At 39.4% G+C, this 22,118-nt stretch overlaps 1 protein-coding gene across 11 annotated transcripts in view; it reads right to left on the minus strand.

Annotated features, from left to right (window-relative positions):
- Positions 1 to 13,873: 13,873 nt before the first annotated feature.
- Positions 13,874 to 22,118, minus strand: part of ERBIN (erbb2 interacting protein) — a 127,916-nt gene continuing 119,671 nt past the window's right edge. For all 11 annotated transcript variants that reach the window (XM_075739828.1, XM_075739824.1, XM_075739831.1 and 8 more), the window contains 3 exons: positions 21,304 to 21,396; positions 20,681 to 20,755; positions 13,874 to 17,115 (listed from right to left, as the gene is read on the minus strand). In XM_075739828.1, coding sequence (XP_075595943.1) covers positions 17,008 to 17,115; positions 20,681 to 20,755; positions 21,304 to 21,396 — 276 coding nt within the window. In that variant the 3' untranslated portion in view covers positions 13,874 to 17,007. The remainder of the gene's footprint in view (positions 17,116 to 20,680; positions 20,756 to 21,303; positions 21,397 to 22,118) is intronic.

Genomic DNA, 22,118 nt, shown 5'->3' on the forward strand with positions numbered 1-22,118 from the left:
CCCCCTCTATTTTGCTCTTGTGAGACCTCATCTGGAGTACTGCGTCCAGCTCTGGAGTCCCCAGCATAAGAAGGACATGGAGCTGTTAGAGCGAGTCCAGAGGAGGGCCACAAAGATGATGACAGGGCTGGAGCACCTCTCCTATGGAGATAGGCTGAGAGAGGTGGGGTTGTTCAGCCTGGAGAAGAGAAGACTCTGGGGAGACCTTACAGCAGGCTTCCAGTACCTGAAGGGGCCTACAGGAAAGATGGAGAGGGACTGTTTACAAGGGCAGGGAGTGACAGGACAAGGGGTAATGGCCTTAAGCTGAAGGAGGGTGGATTTAGATTAGATGTTAGGAAGAAATTCTTTACTGTGAGGGTGGTGAGGCACTGGAACAGGTTGCCCATAGAGGTTGTGGTTGCCCCCTCCCTGGAAGTGTTCAAGGCCAGGTTGGATGGGGCTTTGGGCAACCTGGTCTAGTGGAGGGTGTCCCCGCCCATGGCAGGGGGGTTACATGGCAGGGCAGGTGATCTTTGAGCTCCCTTCTAACCCTAGCCATTCCATGATTCTATGATACTGAAATTCTGTGTTACCTGCATCTAAAATGATGTGATTTAACCCCAGCCGGTTACCGAGCACCATGTAGCCACTTGCTCGCCCCTCTCCCCAAAGGGGATGGGGAAGAGAATGGAAAAAAAAGGTATTTCACACTCGAGATAAAGGCAGTTTAATAGAATAGCAAAGGAAGAGAATAATATTATAATACTAATAGTAATGACAATTATGACAATAATGACAATAATAATGACAACAATAATAACCAAGTGATGCACAAATGCAATTGTTCATCACATGCAAAAGGGAAAAAAAGCAACCCAATGCCCAGTCTGTTTCTGAGCAGTAATCCTGCCTCCTGGCTAGCTTCCCCAGTTATATCTGGGTGTTCTATGGCAGGGAATATCCCTTTGGCCAGTCTGGGCCAGCTGTCCTGGCTGTGCTCTCCCAGCTTCTTGTGCACCTGGCAGGGCATGAGAAACTGAAAAGTACTTGACTTAGTGTCAGCACTACAACTACCCAACAACAACTAAAAACATCAGTGTGCTATCAACATTATTGTTATCCTAAATCCAACGCATAGCACTCTACCGGCTACTAGAAAGAAAATTAACTCTTAGTCAAAACCAGGACAGATGGTAAAGTCTTCAAACAAAAGCAACTATTAACCTTTTGTCTAAGATTGTATTTCCTGATCTTTCCACAAGGTTTAAAAAGCATTTACTGGGAAATGTTAATTGCAAGAGCCAATAGCAAAATATTGCAATTCAGAAGGATGTTACAGTAAAACCTGTTTTAGATTATCAGGAGAAAAGTCTTTTTCCTTGCAAGAAGTCACCTTTAGAGTAGACAGTGGGTGGTCTGTTAGAGGTGGATGTCAGTGTGGTACTTGCCATGCTTCCAGGGGTAAGGAATGGAAATCAAATGCGCTAAGATAAAGACAGGAACATTAGGAAGCATTCATTATCCTTCTTTAAATTGAGCCTTAAAGACTTCTAAAAGAATGTTACCCACAGAGCAAATCTATTTGATATAAAATCAAATAGTTCTATGTTTTAAACAATTTATGAAAAGTAAAACTTAACTTCAGATTCAGCTGCTCTTGGGGCATTGGTAAAACTTGCCTCTGGAATTCCCAAGACCCTGAGACCAGTGGGAAGGTCTGGAGCAAGGAAGACATACCCTTGGCAGAGGAGAATCAGGTTTAACAAACTGTACACACACCAGTCCACGGGACCTGATGGCATGTTCCTATGACTGCTGAGGAATCTGGCCAATGTCACTGTGAGACCACCATTAATTATCTTTGAAAGGTTGTAGTGTTTGGGGGAGGTGGATGTCACCTCTAGATTCCAGATAGGCAAGAAGGAGCATCTGGAAAACTACAGGCGTGTCAGCTTCACCTTGATCCCTGGGAAAGTGACAGAGCAAATCCTCCTGGAAACCATTTTCAACCATGTTGAGGACAAGAAGGTGATTGGGAGTTGTGAGCATGGGTTTATGAAGACAAAATTGTGCTTGACCACCTGATAGCCTTCTACAATGAAATGACTGGCTCCATGAACACGGGGAGAGCAGCTGATACTGTTTGTCTTGACTCTAGCAAGGCTTTTGTGTCTGTGTCCCATAACATCCTCATAGACAAACCAATGACATACAGATTAGATGAGTGGGCAGTCGGGTGCTTTGGAAGCTGGCTGAACTACCCTGCTGAAAGGCATGGCATCAGTGGCACAAAAATCCAGCTGGCAATGAGTCAATGGTGATGTACCCCAGGGTCAATATTGGGTCCAGTACCATTATATCTTCATTAATGACCCGGACAGTGGGACATAGTGCAACCTCAGTAGGTTTGTAGATGGTACAGAATTCAGAGGAGTGTGTGATACCTTACAGTGTACATGCTGCCATTCAGAGGAACCTCAAAAGACTGGAGAAATGGGCTGAGAGGCATCTCATGTTGAGCAAAGGGAAATACAAAATCTTGCATCTGGGCAGGAATAACCCCATGCACCAGTCCATGCTGGAGGCCAACTGGCTGGAAAGGCAGCTGTCAGACAAGGACCTGGGAATCCTGTTTAACAAGTTTAACATGAGCAAGCAATGCGCCCTTGTTGCAAAGAAGGCCATCAGCCTCCCTGGGCTTCATTAGCAAGAGCATCACCAGCTGGTGGAGGAAGGTGCCCCTTGCCATCTACTCAGCACTTGTGACACCATTTCTGGAATGCTGTGTTTGGTGCTGGGCTCCCCAGCTCAGGAGGCTTCTTATTGATGTGAATAAGTACCAGATGGAACAGTATAAATGAGACAGCCAGACTTTTCTCAGTGGTGTCCAGTGACAGGACAAGAGGCAATGAGAACAAATTGAAATACAGGAAATTTCATTTAATCATAAGAAAAAACCCTTTGTTTTACTCTGAAGGTGGTTGACTGGTGGAACTGGTTGCCCAGAGAAGTTGTGGTGTCTCTATTCTTGGAGATAGTCAAAACCTGGCCAGAGTAACCTGCTTTAGTTGACCTTGTTTTGGGTAGGGTGGGGATAGACTGGATGATCTCCAGAGGGCCCTTCCAGCCTCAGGAACTCTCTGATTCTGTGAGAATTAAAGGTGCTTTCCTGAACTGACTTCATTTACTCAATCACCCTTAATTGATAAAAAGCTTAGAAAAATACGTTTAGTTAACTTTCTACAATAATGGAGATATTCTTTAGTAGTCTCAGGAAGTCTTTGAATAGCCATTAAAAGTGTTACATTACTGCTACCTTGCTCAGAATGTCTGTAGTCAGTGCAGGTCTACAGTTAGTGGAATAGTTAATTCTTTCATTATTTTTTACAAGATTTTTCAACTACTTCACTGATGTTTTCCACAATTGTATCTTCTTCAAGGAGAGAGAATCTATCAGACTTTAATTTTTACTGTCATGCCAAAAGCATTGATTAGAGAGAACCAGCAATGCTTTTATGAATTACATTGAACAGGATTTGATGGAATGTGATTAACAAGTGAGACTAGCATTACTAATTCAAATAGGAGAACAAGCGTGAAGAATTTCTTTGTTTTTCTGTTCTCCTATGATAGAAAGGAACAATGCTTGATTTGTACCTGTAAGATGTAATTAAGAATGAACAGGATTTCTGCAAGGAAAGCCTAGCTGCCAGTTTCCCAGATAATGTTGCAGCAGTCAGTCATAGAACCAGAATCCTTAAGGTTGGAAAAGACTTGAGGTCATCAAGTCCAATTGTCAACCTAGCACTGCCAAGTCCACCACTAAACCATGTCCCTAAGCACTACATCTACATGCGTTTTAAATACCTCCAGGGATGGTGACTCAACACTTCCCTGGGCAGCCTGTTCCAGTGCTTGACAACCCTGTCGGTGAAGAAATTGTTCCTAATATCCAATCTAAACCTCCCCTGACACAACTTGGGGGCATTTTCTCTTGTCCTGTCACTTGTTACTTGGGAGAAGAGACCAACACTCACCTGGCTACAACCTCCTTTCAGGCAGTTGTAGAGAGCAAGAAGGTCTCCCCTCAGCCTCCTTTTCTCCAGGCTAAACAACCCCAGTTCCCTCAACCACTCTTCATAAGACTTGTGCTCTAGACCCTTCACCAGCTTCGTTGCTCTTCTCTGGACGTGCTCCAGCCCCTCAATGTCTGTCTTGTAGTGAGGGGCCCAACACTGAACACAGGACTCGAGGTGCAACCTCACCAGTACTGAGTATAGGGGGACGATCACTTCCCTGGTCCTGCTGGCCGTGCTCTTTCTGATACAAGCCAAGATGCTGTTGGCCTTCTGGGCCACCTGGGCACACTGCTGGCTCATATTCAGCTGGCTGTTGACCAACACCCCCAGGTCCTTTTCCACCAGGCAGCTTTCCAGCCAGTCTTCCCCAAGCCTGTAGCGTTGCCTGGGGTCATTGTGACCCAAGTGCAGGACCTAGCGCTGAGCCTTGTTGAACCTCATCCAGCTGACCTCAGCCCATTGACCCAGCCTGTCCAGATTCCTCTGTAGAGCCTTCCTACCCTCCAGCAGATCAACACTCCCACTCAACATGGTGTCATCTGCAAACTTACCGAGGGTGCACTCGATCCCCTTGTCCAGATCATTAACAAAGACATTAAAGAGAACTGGCCCCAGTATTGAGCCCTGGGAAATACCACTTGTGATCAGAATGTTTGGAATTGCTCAACAGATCATATAAATTAATACTTTCTGTTGGCCAAGCAGTACATAGAATATCAAGCATATTATTACCAACTTAAGTGTGACTGCAAGATAGTCTACAAAAAGCTTTGTATGAGAAATCTTCTGTGGGTACATGAAAATCTCAAATAATTTGCATCGCTGTCAGCAAAGCCAGCTAATCTCAGAGGTTTATATCTGTCAAAGTATTTGCCTGTGTGTCAAACTGCTTTTCCCACTTGTCATAATATTTTTCTCAATCACCAGTTATGCTTTGTGTGATGGTGTAGCACCTGTTACTCACCTGACTTACTCAACACTCTATTAAACAAAGAAGAAAGATTAATAGGTACATTGTTTGGGGAAGAACCACACATGTGGTGGTAGTGTGGCTGTATGACTGATACTCCTTTCAGTGGGCATTTCTCAGCTGAGTTTGGTTGTCAAATGAGTAGATGTTTCAGTGTAGGCTATTTACGTATCAACTCACATTAATACATTTGCAGGATGCTAAACAACACACTCTTTGTTCTGTTTTTTTTCAGTCAAGTTTTCATAATTCTGCAATTAATCACTGAACTAAAAAAAAAAGCTAGCGGTCTATAGGGCAAAAAAAGTCCAAACATTAAAATACTTATTGTATAACACAGTCTGAATTTAGGGAACTTTTGACATCTTACTGACACTTTGAGAAAATTTTGAGTGAATGGTACAAATGTTTAAAATACTACCATCATTTAACCATAGCTAGCACCTTTGGTTCTCGTTAAAGTGTTCAAATTGTCTTTGTTATACTAGTTTTTATTTATTTATGATGATGTATTTATATGTTTAATATATCTTTCATAATATAAGAGTGATTAAAATAGACATGTATCAATCTGGTGAAGAGATCCAAATAAAAGTAAAGTGGTTTTCCTCTGAATGTCCTTTCACAAGTAGAAATGGAAAGCCACTAAAACCCAGTATATTTTTATAGCTTTTGCTACATAAGTTTATTTCCATACACAATAACTTTACACCATTTGCCTTATCGTACAACCAAAATGCCAATATGTCTTGTGTAGGTGGGTGATGCATAACATGGGAAAAAAATGTGTCTCTTACAACATGAATGTTCCTTGTCTTGTGAACTTATCAAGATTTTTCAAATGCCAGTCTCCTAATACCACTCACAGTAGACTGCATATTCAGACTGAATTCTGATAATGCTCTTACTTTCTCAGGTTTTGCCCAGACACATGCTCCAGGTTGGGATATTTTTCTGCCTCTCATAATCATTTAGGAATTCTACTCAATGTATAAATTCACACAGAGATGCTTGCCAAGTTCTGCATGTGGCCAGAACATCAGATCTGATAGTGTGAACTGTTTTCTCATCAAAGTCAGCGGTTAACATGAAATTTGAAAACAACAGTATATGCTTTGCCTACATCTACAGTTATTTCAGTACATTTATTTTATTTTGGAATAAAACTGCACGTGGAAGTAGGATATTTGAAATATCTAATGCAATTCAGATTCACATAGTTTAACTTGAATTAACTTTCAAATACAGACAAATTGGAAAATGTCAACTTTTTAATGTTTCACAGACAATAGACTTCATTCTAAACTCCAACAAATGGACAGTTCTTCCCAAATGCTAGAAATTTATTTCAGCCTCTTTCCATCATTATGCCATTCAGGTTTATCAGGTAGCTGCTCTTTTTTGTATATGTCTTAGTACAATTTGTTGTTTGGTTTTGTTTTTTTTAAGACGACTGTTGTTTAGTAGAGGAAAACATCTTATAGAAACAAACTCTTAATTCTGTGAAGTAATCCCTAATGCATCACATCTATAATCTCAAAAATTATATAAAATGCATTTTACAAGACATATTTTTTACAAAGTGTGAGACCATTTTTATATCTCTACCTAGAAAAATTATAAAAAGATTTTTCCAGCGTAAAAATTCTCTAGTAGTAGTTGGTTTTCCCAGATGAAACTTGATCTAGAAATATTTAAATCCTACCTATATTGAGATTAACAGATGAACTCTACATAGTCAATGTAAGCATCTGAAACCCTTTCAAAGTTCCTGCCTCTGGATGGCAGTCCTCTATATAAACTGGCATTCTTAAACTGAAACAGCCAAGATTTCTGCATCTGCTTTTTATCTGTTTTATGGCAAATACGAGAAAAAAGTTAGGATTGCTGTACTTAGCATAGCAGTATCAATTGTAAGAGTCATATTAGCAGGTGTATGAGTGTGTATGTTCCCCTTCTCCCCATTAAATTGCTTAAATCAAAGATGGAGTAGCTTTTCTCAGCTTTCAATTCTTTTTAAACTTACTCCAAAATAAGAGGAGGGACTTAGCTGACAACCAGTAGTATCTGGATAGTATTTTTATCTCTGAGTCTCCAAGCACATATTAACAAAGGAAGATTATCACCACCATTTACAGACTGGAAGAATGCACCAAAGTGGGTAAAAGAAAGATCTGAGAAGAGATTCTGCATCCAATTATTGTTTCACGGCAGCATTTCTTCAGTCACTTATGACATCTAGTATCTGTTTTCCGGACAACAGCACTTTGATTACAGAAGCATCTCTTCTTCAAAAGCGGTTTTTGGAAGACCCTCTTTTAAAATGTAATTCTACATATCAATTTTGTAAGTTTATATCAAACTAAAAGTTTTATGATATACTTTTAAAATTAGTAAGTGTGAATATGTATGTGTAGGAGACGGAAAAGAAAATATTAACATTTAGCTTTTTTTTTTATTATGAGCTACTTCTGTTTTTCTGACAGGAGAAGCTGTTGGAGCTGTTTGGGTAGGTCCTTGCTATTTCTGGAGGAAAAAAAAGACTCTTTTTTCTTTGCTATGAGGTTCACCCTGCTGTGAGCCACAGCATGTAGCTCTACATAAAGGGAAGATAGTTTTATATCTCCAGAATACCTATCTGAACAAGATAGTTCAAAGGTGTTGGATAGAAAATTCTGGAATTCACTGGGAAGAACTTCCTCTGCCTTCCAGCCAGAGTTTGTAGGAGCACGGCAGGAATTTTAAACACATTTAGGACACAAAAGCTTAATTCCTCTAAAGCCAAATAATTTCACATATACTGGAGAACCTGCGGAAATGGGTCTTTCTATTTTAGTGCCTGACCCAGGGCCACAAACACAGTTCCAGTCTACCCATTAGATATGAAATTTTCTTTTGTTGTGCAATAGTTGAATTACCATCATCATATGTATTGGTTTGATAAACTGGGGTTTATAGAGCATCATCTCCAGCTGGATAATATCACCTGGAACTGAAAAAATCACCACAGGAATGAGTTTTCAGTTTGGGGACATTGTTTTGAAGGATGATAATCCAGGTATGGTTGCAGCTAAAGTGGCTGCTTTAATTTGCTCTCACATGCTGAATTTCAAAAAATACTTCTTTTGCCTTAAGTTGGAAAAATAATACCAGTTCTGCTTACATCAGTCAAGCAAATTCTTCTTGTATGACACACAGAAAAAAATACGCAGGATAACTTGCACACATGTGTCCTGCTGCATGACAAGATGAGGAGGTCTGGGTAGAGACACAACTCCTTTGCCAACAGTTCTAGTTCCCAGTTTCCTCCATGGCATCAGAATATAGGCTTCCACTGACAATAGAAGGATTAGAAGCTTTATAGTTGTGTCGTTTGAAAACATACTGGAGTATAACTCAGTGCAAATAAACATTAACATTTTATTTATAACTTCTATTCGAAAGTGGTGTAAAATAGACATTATTGCAAAACGAATCATGTTCAGTAAGTACTAATGCTGAAAATTCTTTTTGGTATCTTAACATGTTTTGGTTATCTTAAGATGTCTTAAAACATAAGCACATCATGATTAACACTATAGTAGAACTTAATTACAGTCTGTAATTAAAAAAACCACCACACATCACTTACTGCAGAGTTAGTCCCATTATTCAATTCATCAAGTGTATTTTCATAGCTTTTTAATTAAAACGCAGCAGAAAAAAAAGACTGGAGGTTTTATCTGTTTGGAGGCATTTCAGCATGGTTTCTAACCCTTGGATGCATCAACTCCGACCTCATCAGTCATTTCTCATTATAGTTTGCAAATGAGACAATGTTACATGATTATTTCATTTTCCCCAGGACTTAGTATTATGTCAGCTAACCAGCTGTCAATATCTATTTCAATATTTATTAGTAAATCTCACTTTCTCAGTAGAGGAGCCATGGCTTTCAGCTGAAGTACTTCTGGCAGAAACATTCTCAGCAAAAGTACCTTCTCCATATTCAAAACCAGTTATTGATTATTCTATTGTGAGTGGAAGTTGTTGCAGACAAAAATCAATCAAATATGCTAAAATGTTACAATGCTAGGAGCCTTGGCACAATACTTTCAAATCATGTGTTTTGTGAGTGCATACTCATAATTGAGTGGAAAGCTTTTCCCCCTTTTTGTTGGTTTGTTGGGGGTTTTTTCCCCTCCAAAGTTTCCTTCACAAATCATCAACATTAGCAATTGAATGAGAATTTCTTTGTAGAGCATCTGGTTCATCCGCTACCAGTTTCTCTATTAAGAGACAGTTCTTGAGAAGTTCGCCCAAATCAGTATTTTCCCATGTCTGGCAAACAAGAGTGAATATTCTGTCACAGTTTTTTCATTACTTTAGACAATACTGAAAAAGAAACAGTTCAGCAATTTGCAGTGTCCAACCGCGCCTCATGGAATGTCTGCAGTGCAGAGCCATATTCCCCTTTGCATTATGCAGCTGCAAAAATAGATGTTGCAAACTACTGTAATCAGAAGTTTAATTCCTGATGCTCAAAAGTTTGGACCGTGCAGAAAAGCAATGTCATTTCGGCAATATCACCTTTCATGGGGAACTGTTCTCGGCCATCTTGGGAACCTTGCCAGCCCCGGCACATGATACTTGTTCTCTCGCACCTTCTTATTGGATCTCGCAAACTTTTGATTGGGTATTCATATAAATGTGACTGGCCAAAGGTGTCCTCACTCAGACATTACATGCTACATGTTAACGGCATCTTTCCCAGCTTGGTAACATTTATCCATAGCTACTCAACAGACTTTTCCCTCAGGTGGGATAATTGCAACCTACTTCCACAATGCAGAAAATCCTGTGCAGAGTATTTCCAATGTAGTCTAAAATATGTAGGTTGTAATGCTTATTTCATGTTTTCTCTTCCTTTAGGCCAAATAGCTGCTGCTTTTCCTATACTTAATTCTTATCCTTAATACAAAAGCCGTATTTCAAATTGCAGTACAGAAATACAAGTCATGTTCTTGCAGATAGTATCAGGAAAAGCAAAGACAAGAAGAAATTGGAAATCAGAGAGTGCAACAGAAGAGGGGCAAGACTGCGAGGAGGGGTGATGCTGTACTTGAAAGGAGGTTCTTAGAAAGTGGTTGAAGAGGGGGACTCTGGGGAACTCTCTGAGAAATTTGAGGATACCTGCTGCTGCCAGGTGTGAGGTAAGGGAAGCCACAGGGCTGTAGACCTGGGGAAGCCCTGGCAGCTTCTAGCCAGCATGGTCAGCGGCCCTTGATGCAGGGTGCCTGGAGCCTTTGTTGCAGCTGCCCCTGCTTCGGGAGGGTGACGCTCCCACTCTTTTAGCTGGGATCAGAGCCTAGTGGATCAGAGGGAGTGCCCAGGGCCTCTCCTGGACCTCTCCTGCAGCAGCTGTGCTGCTCAGCAGAGAAGTTATGGAAGTCAGCAGGCTGCGCAGCATGGGGGAGAGACAGGATCTCCTCAGAGACCCTACAGCTTTAAGAGCCCTGGGCCTCCACCACAGTGCGGACCTGGGCAGAGTCTGTTGCTAGCAGAACCGCAAGTGGAAAATCACTGGAAGGCACTGGCTGGAAGCTGGTATCTCCTGGCACCACGTGTGGGACTCCTGCTCCACCTTAGATTCACTGCCCTCAAAGCTAAGGAAGAGCTGAGGGTGCTCTCAAGCAAAGTTTCTGGACAGACTGACCCTCAGCCATGCCAGACCACCTGGAGGAAGCAGTGAGTGATGTAGTTGGCAGCTCCCCACTGCGGGACACAGAGGCACCTGCCTGCTGACCTGACCCACTGGCTACAGAAGTTTGCTGCTTGCTGGGGACCCAGATCCAGGATGTTGTGGAGAAACTGCCAAAGCTCGTCCAACCCTCTGACTATGACCGTTCTCTCACGTGGGCACCAGCGACACCTCCAGGAAAAGATCAATCTATTGCCCCCAATCTCTGGGGGATACTCAGAGGTGTGGGGTCCCAGGTGCTCTTCTCAATCCTGCTCACGAGGGAAGAAGGGGACTGGTACTGAGCAGCAACAACTGGCTACAGAGCTGGGGTCAGCAACAGAGTTTTGGTTTCTGTCACCATCCAATCCTCTTTAAGGATGAATGTTTGCTGTGAGAGATAGGATCCACCTAAGTGGTGCTAGAGAAGATTCACACAGTGAAGTAATCATGTCTAGACATCACTTTCAAAAATGTGTCAAGTCTAGAGGTGAAAAATATTTTCACTATTGGAGCATACACTTGTACAGAAACTGTGTGCGCACCTCCCCGTGGTAATCGGAAAGCCCTGACTACTGAAAGAATAGTATGGATAGCTGTAGAAAACTAAATTTCTTCAACAAAAATAAACTACAACAACAGCAATATGATGAGAAATGTGATATGAAATTAATTTTTATCAGTTTCCAGAGGCTTTTTGTCTCAGGGTCATCATTATAAAAGCTTCCTCTCCTTGCCAACAGTCATCAGTAGTTTTCTTTAGTTTTCATAATCTTCAGTTTTTCCAAATAATCTGTCATAGGATAAGGTAAGATTTTTTTTGGACATTTACTTTCAAATCCAAGTCACAAGGCAGAACTTGACCTTCCTTTGGCATTGGCCAGTTGTTTAAAGTAAGAGTTGGTTTTCTGTCTTGTTTTGAAGGTAGTTTAGAAACTTACAGGTTTATCCTCTAGGGAAGAGTGAAAAAACCACCAAAAAACCCCTGAAAAACCCAGAAATAGAGCACTAGGATAGATCTGGGATTATCCCATGGCACAGAGGCACTCGTGGCCAGCATTATTTGTTACAGTCCTGTCACAGAGCAATTCTTGCAGAAAAAGTATTCAGGGAGCAAGGAAGTGTAGATGCAAACTTAAAAAGCAATAAAGGAATAAAGACAGAGGTTATTTACATTGAGCTGTCTAAATTAGATCAGTTATTGCAATCATGATTTGTCTTTGTTTTTTCATCTTGCAGGACAGAGTCTGAGACTCACCATTTTCCAAAGAAAGAACCAAAACCTGTAACTAATGATAGGCTTTTTAGATGCAGTATCAGCTACTCATGAGGAAGCCTCTGACACAAAACAACAATCTTCTAAAATACCTTAATAGGAGGAAAGTTTTATTTCAGAAAGTATAATTGTTCTGGTGGAACAAATGTTCCAACATCTGTTTTTGGAGGACAGAGGCATGAAATGAAAAATATACAGAATGCTCTAGTATTTCTTTAATTTTCTATGTAAGACCATTCAGAACAAGTGATCTACTCTGAGGCACTCAAAAACTTTTAAAATTTACTTATTCAGGTGGGCCTCTGGGAAAGATAATTCGTGATGGCAGAAGAGGAGAAATTATTTGATACTGTAACTTGAAAAAAAAAAAATCTTAAAATCAGACATACCCAGCTGAGTAGTAAAAATTGAATAAGGGAAGATTTTGAGAAAGATATTTCTTCAGTTGTTTGATTTTTTTGTGTTGTTTTCTAATACATGCCACAGGGAAAATTTATTGAAATAGTGTCCTTGCTCATGACAAAATATGGCTCCAATTACACAGTCAGTGAGATATCACAGAATGGCATAAAACTGGCCAAGATGGATTCAGACACTATTGCAAATAATTTCTAGCCATATATGTTTCAGCCAAGAATTCATCAATGATGCAGGACTGTAGGTAGAATATTGCCTAAGCAAGGCATTGAACTGACAATAATTAGGTCTGAGGTTTTTTCTGCGGACTTCAGTTGACCAATGTATGATCAAATTATTATCAATGATAAAAATTTTCACTTCTCTTAGTTTGGCTACTTCAGTTTTTCATGTAACAACTCTTTTAGGCAGGGGCAATTTTATAGTGCAGTTGTAACGTTTGGTGCAGTGGAACCTCAGTTCAGGGTAGTTTCACAGATGCCGCAACAGAATCTTCTGACCATTCCAAAACTGAATTTAATGCAATGACACACAAAAAATACACTTTCTCTCTGAAAAACTGCCTCCAGTCAGGAAGGTACAAGTTGGATCCAGCTTCTCAGATGCTGGATGAAAAAGTGAACTGTTGAGTTATGAAATGAAGTAGACCAAAGGCTCAGTTGCACAGGAATGAGGCTTACCTAACAAATAATACCTGTGAAACTGGAAAGAATAAGTTTGAAGTCTGATGCATACAAGGCAGAAAAGACAACAAAAAGGGTTTTGAAAAGAGAGCTCACAAGGGAAAAATGAAGGGGGGAAAAATTCCAAAGCCCAAGTAGGGACCAGATACAGAAAACCTTAAATAAGGAGGGGCCAATACTGCAGGGCCATCAGGGCTGTAACCTGTTATTGTTAGAATCAGTTTTCTGTGTAGAGGAAGCAGGAAGTCAAGTGGTACATGATATTGGTATGCCAAATCCATATGTACAAGAAAAAAAGACTAAACAGTTTGTGTTACTACATTGTCAGGTGATTTCCAAGAAAACTGGGTGTAAACCTGCATTTACCTCTCTTCTGAAATTTCGTGCCTTGCTCTTCACTTTCTTTACCACATAACCCTTGCACATCTCACCCGAGCACTCTCAAGACACTCTCCTTGGCTGAGTCACCCCACTCTGCTATTGAAAACACTTAGTTTGCATCAGATAGAGACCACTTATCTCCTTAGGAGAGAAACCACGGGCTGGGGAAAGCTGATTTCATTGCAAGATTGGGTTATTCACAAAAGTACTTCTTTATCTGGGGCACTGAGATGCACCGGGCCAGAAACACAACTATGACTTTAGTAATGCGTATTAACAGAGTACTAAGGTCTACAGAAACTATAGAAGAGTAAAATGGTTTTATGGAGAATTTCCTAGAACTTAAATAAGTCAATTACACACAGCTTTAAAGAGCATTAGTTTATTACCTATTCTCCATGTGTTACCTCAAAACAGTCTAATTATATACAAAAATTTGGAATGTTGAGTAAATGCTGATCAATAAAAACATTTTGTAGCTGTTGACAAGGGAATATTTCTAAGCAAAACCAAAATAATCATAAAGGTTTGATTCTGTGTGTTGTTTATTGCTATGTTTGTGTTCATAGAATGCTTTCACGTATATACACATTTTTTTAACTCCAGTCAAAAAAAGAAACTAAAAAATATTTACATAATAAATATGTGGGAGACTTCATCTTTTCATTACATCAGTTGAACTGATTCTTTAATGAACTATTAAGAATAGAATGAATTAACAGAGTTTGCATCAACACATTGCATGCTGAATAACTTAGGTCGCTGATGGATTTTATTCTATTCAAAATGTAGTTTAAGATGCATTCAAAATGAAAAGTGCCGATATTGTCTCTCCCCCTGCTGAAGCCTGGCTGGACTAGTTCAGGAGACATCTTTCTCCCACTCTCTGCAAAATAATCTTGTTTGACATGGGTTTACCTTTACACACAGACACTGAAGGAACAAACACATTTCAATCCACTGAAAACTCCAACATTTACTGAGTAAAATCAGCATAATCCATGTTTTATTAGATGGTTAATTTGCTAATTTATTGAAGACAAGCTTTGGCCAAGTATTTCCACAAGAAGTACTAAACTTCTTGCTATAAATCTCTACTTCTATAGATCTTCCACAGCCAAACAGTTTTTGGTAGAATTTTCCTGTGATACATAGATCTGAAAATTAAGTGACACAACAACATTTAAAACTTCTGTTACCATTAAAGCAAAATACAATACACTATAATTCCCCAGTGATATATTTAAATGTACTGCAATATGTATACAAAGTCAGTCCAAGATCAGTAAAGAATCAGTTCTGCTTTTTGGACTTTTCCCTTCCCAAAGATACAGGTTATGTAGAAGACCAAGATAATTTAGGACTTGTCTCTATGCATTCCCTTTAAAAGGCAGTACGTGATAAAAATAACATGATTAAAATTAATGAACATGTGATGTGAACATTTTGCATTTTCAATAAAAAAATAGAAACTAAGCAACAACAAAAGACATCTTAGAAGGGGAACACTGAAGCCTGCCATTATATAGCCATGTTTCTCATTCTTTGAAGATTAACAGCACACAGAAAATAAGTGAATTTTATCAAAATACAGCACATTTCTGCTAATATATCAAAAAAATCATTTTCTATGTAAATATTACCAGAAATCAACTAAAAAGAATTAAAATATACAAAGAGTTGTTAAAGGGTTTCAATTAAAATTATTAGAACTATACACAGTACAATAAGCAATAGTTAACCTCTTTGAAAGAAGTGCAATAATATTGGAGATCACTTATTTAGAAAGTACTGCCTGTTTATTACCGCTAGCTATGTATAATTCCCCTCTCTTCCAGCTTATTGTCCCAAAACTAAAGGAGGCTGGTGTTTTTGCTAGCTTTATTGAAAGCATTTACTTTTGTACACATGGGTTGAAAAAAGCAACTCATACCTGTCTCAAACTACCAACTTACATGTAATTAAAAATGAACTGCAATAACTGAATATTGCTCTGATGACAGGCTAATCATTAGCCCTGATTAAAAACAGTTATTGGTCTTCTATGGCACTTTTCCCACTGGTCCATAACAACCATGTATTAATTATCACTGCAGATTATGCAGTCTCTATTCAATTACAAAGGAGAAAGACAGAAATGAAGTTAATGTTTCTGGTAAACAAAATTAATAGAAGCATAATTGAATATTTTATACAGTAATAAGGAACAAAGGCAGCCTGTGGTAAATCACTATTAACATTAATATAGTTAGAAACCCTTTAATGACTCTGAAGTGTCTAGTTCACATTTAATGTTACCTGTAGGAACAGCCCTTTAAGAAACATAGTTACGAACTGGTGGGTTGTAAGAACACCCTGGCTTTGCTGTCTATCTCACCACAGCAGTTCTCCATCACTGTTCAAAGTTTCACAAACTTGCTTTGGTTACCTAGCTCCATGTGTATGGTTTCCTTTTTGATTAACAAGGCAATGCAAAGGCCAAACAACATCGAGATGTCTTTCATAACCCTTCCTGCATCATTTACGTTGTGTGTGTTTAAATATATATTACAGGCAACAACCTTAAAAACTGGCCATTTCAGTTTCATTTTTAAAATCTGTAAGGTTAAAATGGAGTACTTTTTATAAAGATAAAAGTATTACCATTTGCACAAAATTGGGGATTTCCACGGCAGAGAAAAACCTCTGGGCACATTTCCACAGTACACTTGAAAAAATTATGTATGCAGGAAAACCAAACTAAACATGAATCACATGTGGCAAATGAATATTCAATGACTATATTAAGAACAAATCCTGTAGAATATTACAAATTTGCAGTTACAGTCTTCCTAAAAAACACTGTAAGCTTTTATTGCATTTTCTATTGGTAGACGTACACTCCAGAACTAAACACTTTTTCTTCTTTCCTGACTCCAGATTTAGATAGCAGATTGTTGTTTTACCTGACCTTTATTCTGTCCAACCAGCACCACCTTCCATCTACCCATTCATCTATACAATGTGCACATAGCTAACCCAACATTTCTTATCTCCTGTCCATATCTACAGAATTGGTTTCAGCATAACACATTAATATCTGGTGAATAAAAATAAAGGCAATAAACAGCTACAGGATAGACAGCCCTGCCATCTGTCCATTGGCTACAACCGAGGCTTTGCAAAGCCTTGCACAAAGTTTAGTAATGCGTATGAATTATCCAAAAATAAACCTACCATCTGTACAAAAAAAACAACACAGGTTTGTTCTTGGAGGCGTGATCCTTAGATTGTTATAATGCTTAAAACCAAGTTTATTCACCATATGCATTTCCAAAATGATTTCCTGTACGCTCTATACAGTGGTTTTTCCCCCTTTAACCACAAGTTTGGTATTTCCTGTACAAATTTTGATCACAATTCTTTTCAAGTTCCTTTCACATATAAAAATAGGCAAAATATTCAGTTTCCCCTAAGTCCTTCAATGAATCCTGCTGGCTCTTCTCCCCAATCCACAGTATTTATGAAGAAACTTCTCGCACAATGATGAGTTCCACTGCATTCTGAAAAGTCTTTAGCAATGATACTGCTTGTCCATGATCAATATTGATGAAACTGTATCCATTAGCCTAAAAAGAAATATTTAAGATTGAAAATGATAAGTCCCCTATGCTATGTTAGTGAAATATGTCTCACATTTCATGTTAGTTTATTTAAGCTTTAAGGTTTAAAATAACCAAATTCTATATGAATGCAGAAAATAAAACACTGCAGATTTGCAGATTACATTGTTGATGTCAGTTCAACATGTATCTGTATGCTATGAGAAATTAAACTACTATGTTAGCCTTGGAAGAATTTTGCCCCAAAGCTATTGCAAATAATCGAAAGAAAAAACTGAACTGTAAACCACTAACATCAGAAATTCACTTCATCAGCCTTAATATAGCCATGCCAAAAATGCAAATGCAGTACAAATGATACATCTCTGTTTAAGTACTGGAATATTAGAAATGGCATTTATGATAAATTGGAACTATTGAAGACTAACAAAAAATATCAATGACATTGGGAGCCATTTTAGGGTGTGAAACCTCCTGAGGTCACCCCCAGCTTGGATTTTCCTATGACTCAAAATACTTTGTCATTCTTGGGACAGGTTTGGCTTGGCAAACACAGGCAGGCCTGAGTGGTCTACAAAAGATAAGGAAGACATGGCTAGGGTTCAACTTCTCAGGGTGTACTGCTGCAAACTCATGTTCAGTCGGTGTGATAAAATCTTGCAGAATGACAGATTTGTCCAGTTTAAACTGTTACTGCTTCTAGCTGTGCATCCCACCTTTCTCCCTGAGCTAATGCCCCTTATGTGGTGGCAGAGAGAACGGGTTGTGTACTCTGCGCTTTAGCTGTGCCATATTGGAGTTGTGGTTCCTTATCCCATCACCAAATACTTGCTGTTGCTACCAGCTGAATCCTTTCTTGTAAAGGCAGTGGTTTTTAAATCTGTCGAGGGGTGCAGAGAGCGATTTATATACAGATTGCTCAGATAGCAAAAGTGCCCATAACCTTTCCAAATCATTATCTGTACAGAATGTCCTAACTCTAACCTAATATGCAACAGTATCTTAAGACTTACATGCAATTATCTAGTCACTGGTCACATAGAATATTTCTATTAGACATATGTATTAGACATATGTTGTAATATGCATGCCCATTGCATGTTTTACAGAGAACGTTGCAAAATCAAGCATAGCAAAGTCATTTTGGGAGAGATGATATTCAGTCAAAAACTGCAGAAGTTGTCTAAGTGGCAACAAGACAGAGTGTGACTGTCATTACATCATCACTGTGATTATCATGGGTATAAAGAACATGCTGTTACACAAATAAATATTCTTAGTTACGAGAAATGAAACAGTCTGTAATTGTGTAAGCACGCAAATGCAACTTCTCCTTCGGCTCTTTTTCAAGCTATGAATTCCTCATTAAACAAAAAGCAAACCCTGAGCAGTGCCAACATGACAAAAGAAAACTTCATTATGTATGTCATGCAGACAAACGAAATTCCATAAAGACAGGAATAAACCATTAAAACAAAAGTCACCTTTCACACATGTTCCACTCTATAAGTAAGTAACAAATATGCTGCCACGATTTTCAAAGGTTTAACGTGCTTTTTGTTCCTGTGTGGTGTGTTGGAGGGTTACCCCCATCCCTTAAAGTCATCTACATTAGTAAGAGAACTAGGACCTTTCTTGCCCCAATGAGGAAGAACAAGTACAGAATTATTTACCATGCTCAAAACAAAGCCATTTTCAGTTGGAACAACTACATCTCAGTTTAGTTTCTTGTGTTCTTTTTGGCTTTATCTTTCATTTGAAGGATTAGGCTGTGTTTTCAGTTTGGCTTTGTTTTAGAAAGCTGTTCACATGATGTTGTGGTTTAATTGAGATACTAGTGGGGTTTTTGTTTTTAGAAAACTGAAATGCAGCAGAGTCAACTCTATCAACATGCTCCAACAAGTAATGAGATGAATAATTAATAATTTTTAACAAGGTCTGCAACTTCAAGGGTGGTTACAGCACCATTCAATTGTCCTGTTAGACTGTTTCCAGGTTGCCCAAAGCCCCATCCAACCTGGCCTTGAACACTTCCAGGGAGGGAGCCTCCTCAACTTCTCTGGGCAACATGTTCCAGTGCCTCACCACCCTCACAGTAAAGAATTCCTTCCTTATATCTCACCTAAATCTACTCTTCTTCAGCTTAAGGCCATTACCCCTTGTCCTATCACTCTACTCCCTGAGGAACAGCCCCTCTTCAGCTTTCTTGTAGGCCCCTTCAGGTACTGGAAGGCGGCTGTAAGGTCTCCCCAGAGCCTTCTCTTCTCCAGGCTGGACAACACCAACTCCCTCAGCCTGTCTTCACAGGAGAGGTGCTCCAGCCCTCTGATCATCTTTGTGGCCCTCCTCTAGACTCGCTCCAACAGCTCCATGTCCTTCACATGTTAGGGCCCCCAGAGCTGGACACAGTACTCCAGGTGGGGTCTCATAAGAGCAAAATAGAGGGGCAGGATCACCTCCCTCAACCTGCTGGTCACACTTCTTTTGATGCAGCCCAGGACATGGTTGGCTTTCTGGGCTGCAAGCGCACACTGCCAGCTCATGTTGAACTTCTCACCCACCAACACCCCCAAGCCCTTCTCCTCAGGGCTGCTCTCAATCCATTCTCTGCCCAGCCTGTAGTTGTGCTTGGGATTATGCCGACCCATATGAAGGATGTTGCACTTGGTCTTGTTGAACTTCACGAGTTCGACCTCTCAAGTTCCCTCTAGGTGGCATCCCCTCCCTCTAGTCTGTCAACCACACCATACAGCTTGGTGTTGAAGGCAAACTTGCTGAGGGTGCACTCAATCCCACTGTCCATGTCGCTGACAGACATGTTAAGCATCCCCTTGTACACTTCCTTGACCCCTCCACAAATAGCTTATGAGCTCATTAGACAACTTCAAACAAATCTGATACAGAAGAGGTCTGAAAGGTACTGACCTCCTACAGAAAATAACTGCACAGCTGCAGCCCAGAAGCCATGACCTACTCGGCTCACCTGCAGCAGATGGGGCAGCCAGGAGGTATGTGTTGTGACCAGCCAGGTATCAGCCAGGCAAGAGCCAGCTTCTGCCAGCACTTGCACATGTCCAGCCTGTCAGCTGGGGTAAAGGCAGCAAAGACTGGCAGAACCACAGGATGGAGGGGGATGTAACAGCAGGGTGCAACAGGGAGAGGGATTGTGAGGGGAAACTTGCTGGCATGGAGACAACACATTATTCAGAACACTGCATGTGAATGACCACAACTTAAATAACTGAATGATAATAAAGCCTAATGAAATGCTCATGTTCCATCTTGAATGACAATATTAGTCCTGGTTTTTTGTCTTTAAAGGTGTGAAAAATGTTCAGAGTTTGAAAAAATCATCAGACTGATTAATGCTTTAGCCTGTATCACCCATCCTAATGTTAGATGGAAGAAAATTAAAAGCATCATCCTAGAATGTAAGAATGCTTCTGAAAAAGATACCGTCAATCTATCTAAAAATTAAAGATTCTGCTCTGAGAATAGGTACAAACTAAAAATGAACTGGTATATTACACAGTATATACAATTGTGTATTACAATTAGATGACCACAGTACCTGAATTATTTTATCTCCAGGCTGCAACAACTTAGATGCTGGTCCTTCTGGTTGTACTCTGGTTACAAATATACCCTTGAAAAACAGAGGTGGAAAACATTTTTGCCAACTTACTGCAAGAATACATGAAACAAATGTAATTCAAAACATTATTTAAATTTTCCATCCTAAGTAGAAGAGAATGCAGTAAATGCAGGAGAATTACCCTTAAAGGAGTACTAAAGGGCAAATTCTGATCTGCCTTTGTTTAATTTGGCAGATGTATATGTCAAGATGAATTATCAACCACCAGAAATAAGGCTGTAGGCTAAATCCTGTTCTCTTTTAAGAGGCTTCCTAATTGTAAACTCCATAATTCAGTATCTCAAATCTGTTGACCGATACCTGGAACTGTGCAAGAACCACTCAGCTAGAATAATCCTCTGTCTTGTCATGTGACTTCTGTAGTCACATACCACCTTGATTTTCCGTATCATTTGCCCCCAGTTTTGTCCCCTCCAGTCCTGGAGTTTAGTGGTTTGGGGACTATATATATATATATATACTCCCCTGCCTCCTTTGCTAAACAGTAGAAACATTATTAATCAGAATGATTTTAAGATGCATAACTGAAAAATACTCACATCATCTTCAGGTCTGAATGGATTCCCTCTACCACCAACTCCTCCTGATATACTAAATCCAAGTTCTGGATCCTTGTCAATTCTCACTCGAATCTAAGTAGTTACAACCAAAGTTAGATAAACTGGCTGAAAATCTGCATTCAAAGCTACTGTAATGAAATTATTACTAAGGAATTCAGGTAAACAAAACCTTTAAAAAGAAAAAAAACCCTCAAGCATTTATCACAGTTCAAGGGAGTATTATATCTTGTAATATTAATTCAGAACAAGATTCCAATACAACAGCATCGTGTATCATTGTACATAAGTTTTACTCCAATATCACTACTATTATGATCATAGTTCATGTGGGCTTTAAATTCAGACATTTAGATATTATGTAAATGAATTTAATGTCCTCCCAGCAAAAAACATGTTCCTATGAGAGAACGTGTTCTTCCTATTTCTTTGCTACCTCTAGCTGAATTTTAAAAAATCACACTTTGTTCCTACTTTCATTTTAAGTTCTACATAGCTAACACTGTCCCCCCTTTCTCTTACCATAATAGTTGACTAGAAAACTTATTTTACACAAGAAGTGAACATTCTTATTCTAGCACAGAATGAAAACATAGTTCTCAGTATATTCTCAAAAATACCTAAAACAATACAGAAGAAACATTCTGCGTCCAAGAACAGAAAGAAGGTTGCCATAATGAAAGAGCCATTAAATTGTATAAATATTTCTTACCCACATCTGTGTATCATAAATAGAACTGATAATTGTCAGGCCCGCATCAGATGCTCATACTTTTTTTATACTGGCTTTTGTTTAA

This window comes from Balearica regulorum, chromosome Z (assembly GCF_011004875.1).
Source record: "Balearica regulorum gibbericeps isolate bBalReg1 chromosome Z, bBalReg1.pri, whole genome shotgun sequence".
NCBI classification, from domain to species: Eukaryota; Metazoa; Chordata; class Aves; order Gruiformes; family Gruidae; genus Balearica; species Balearica regulorum.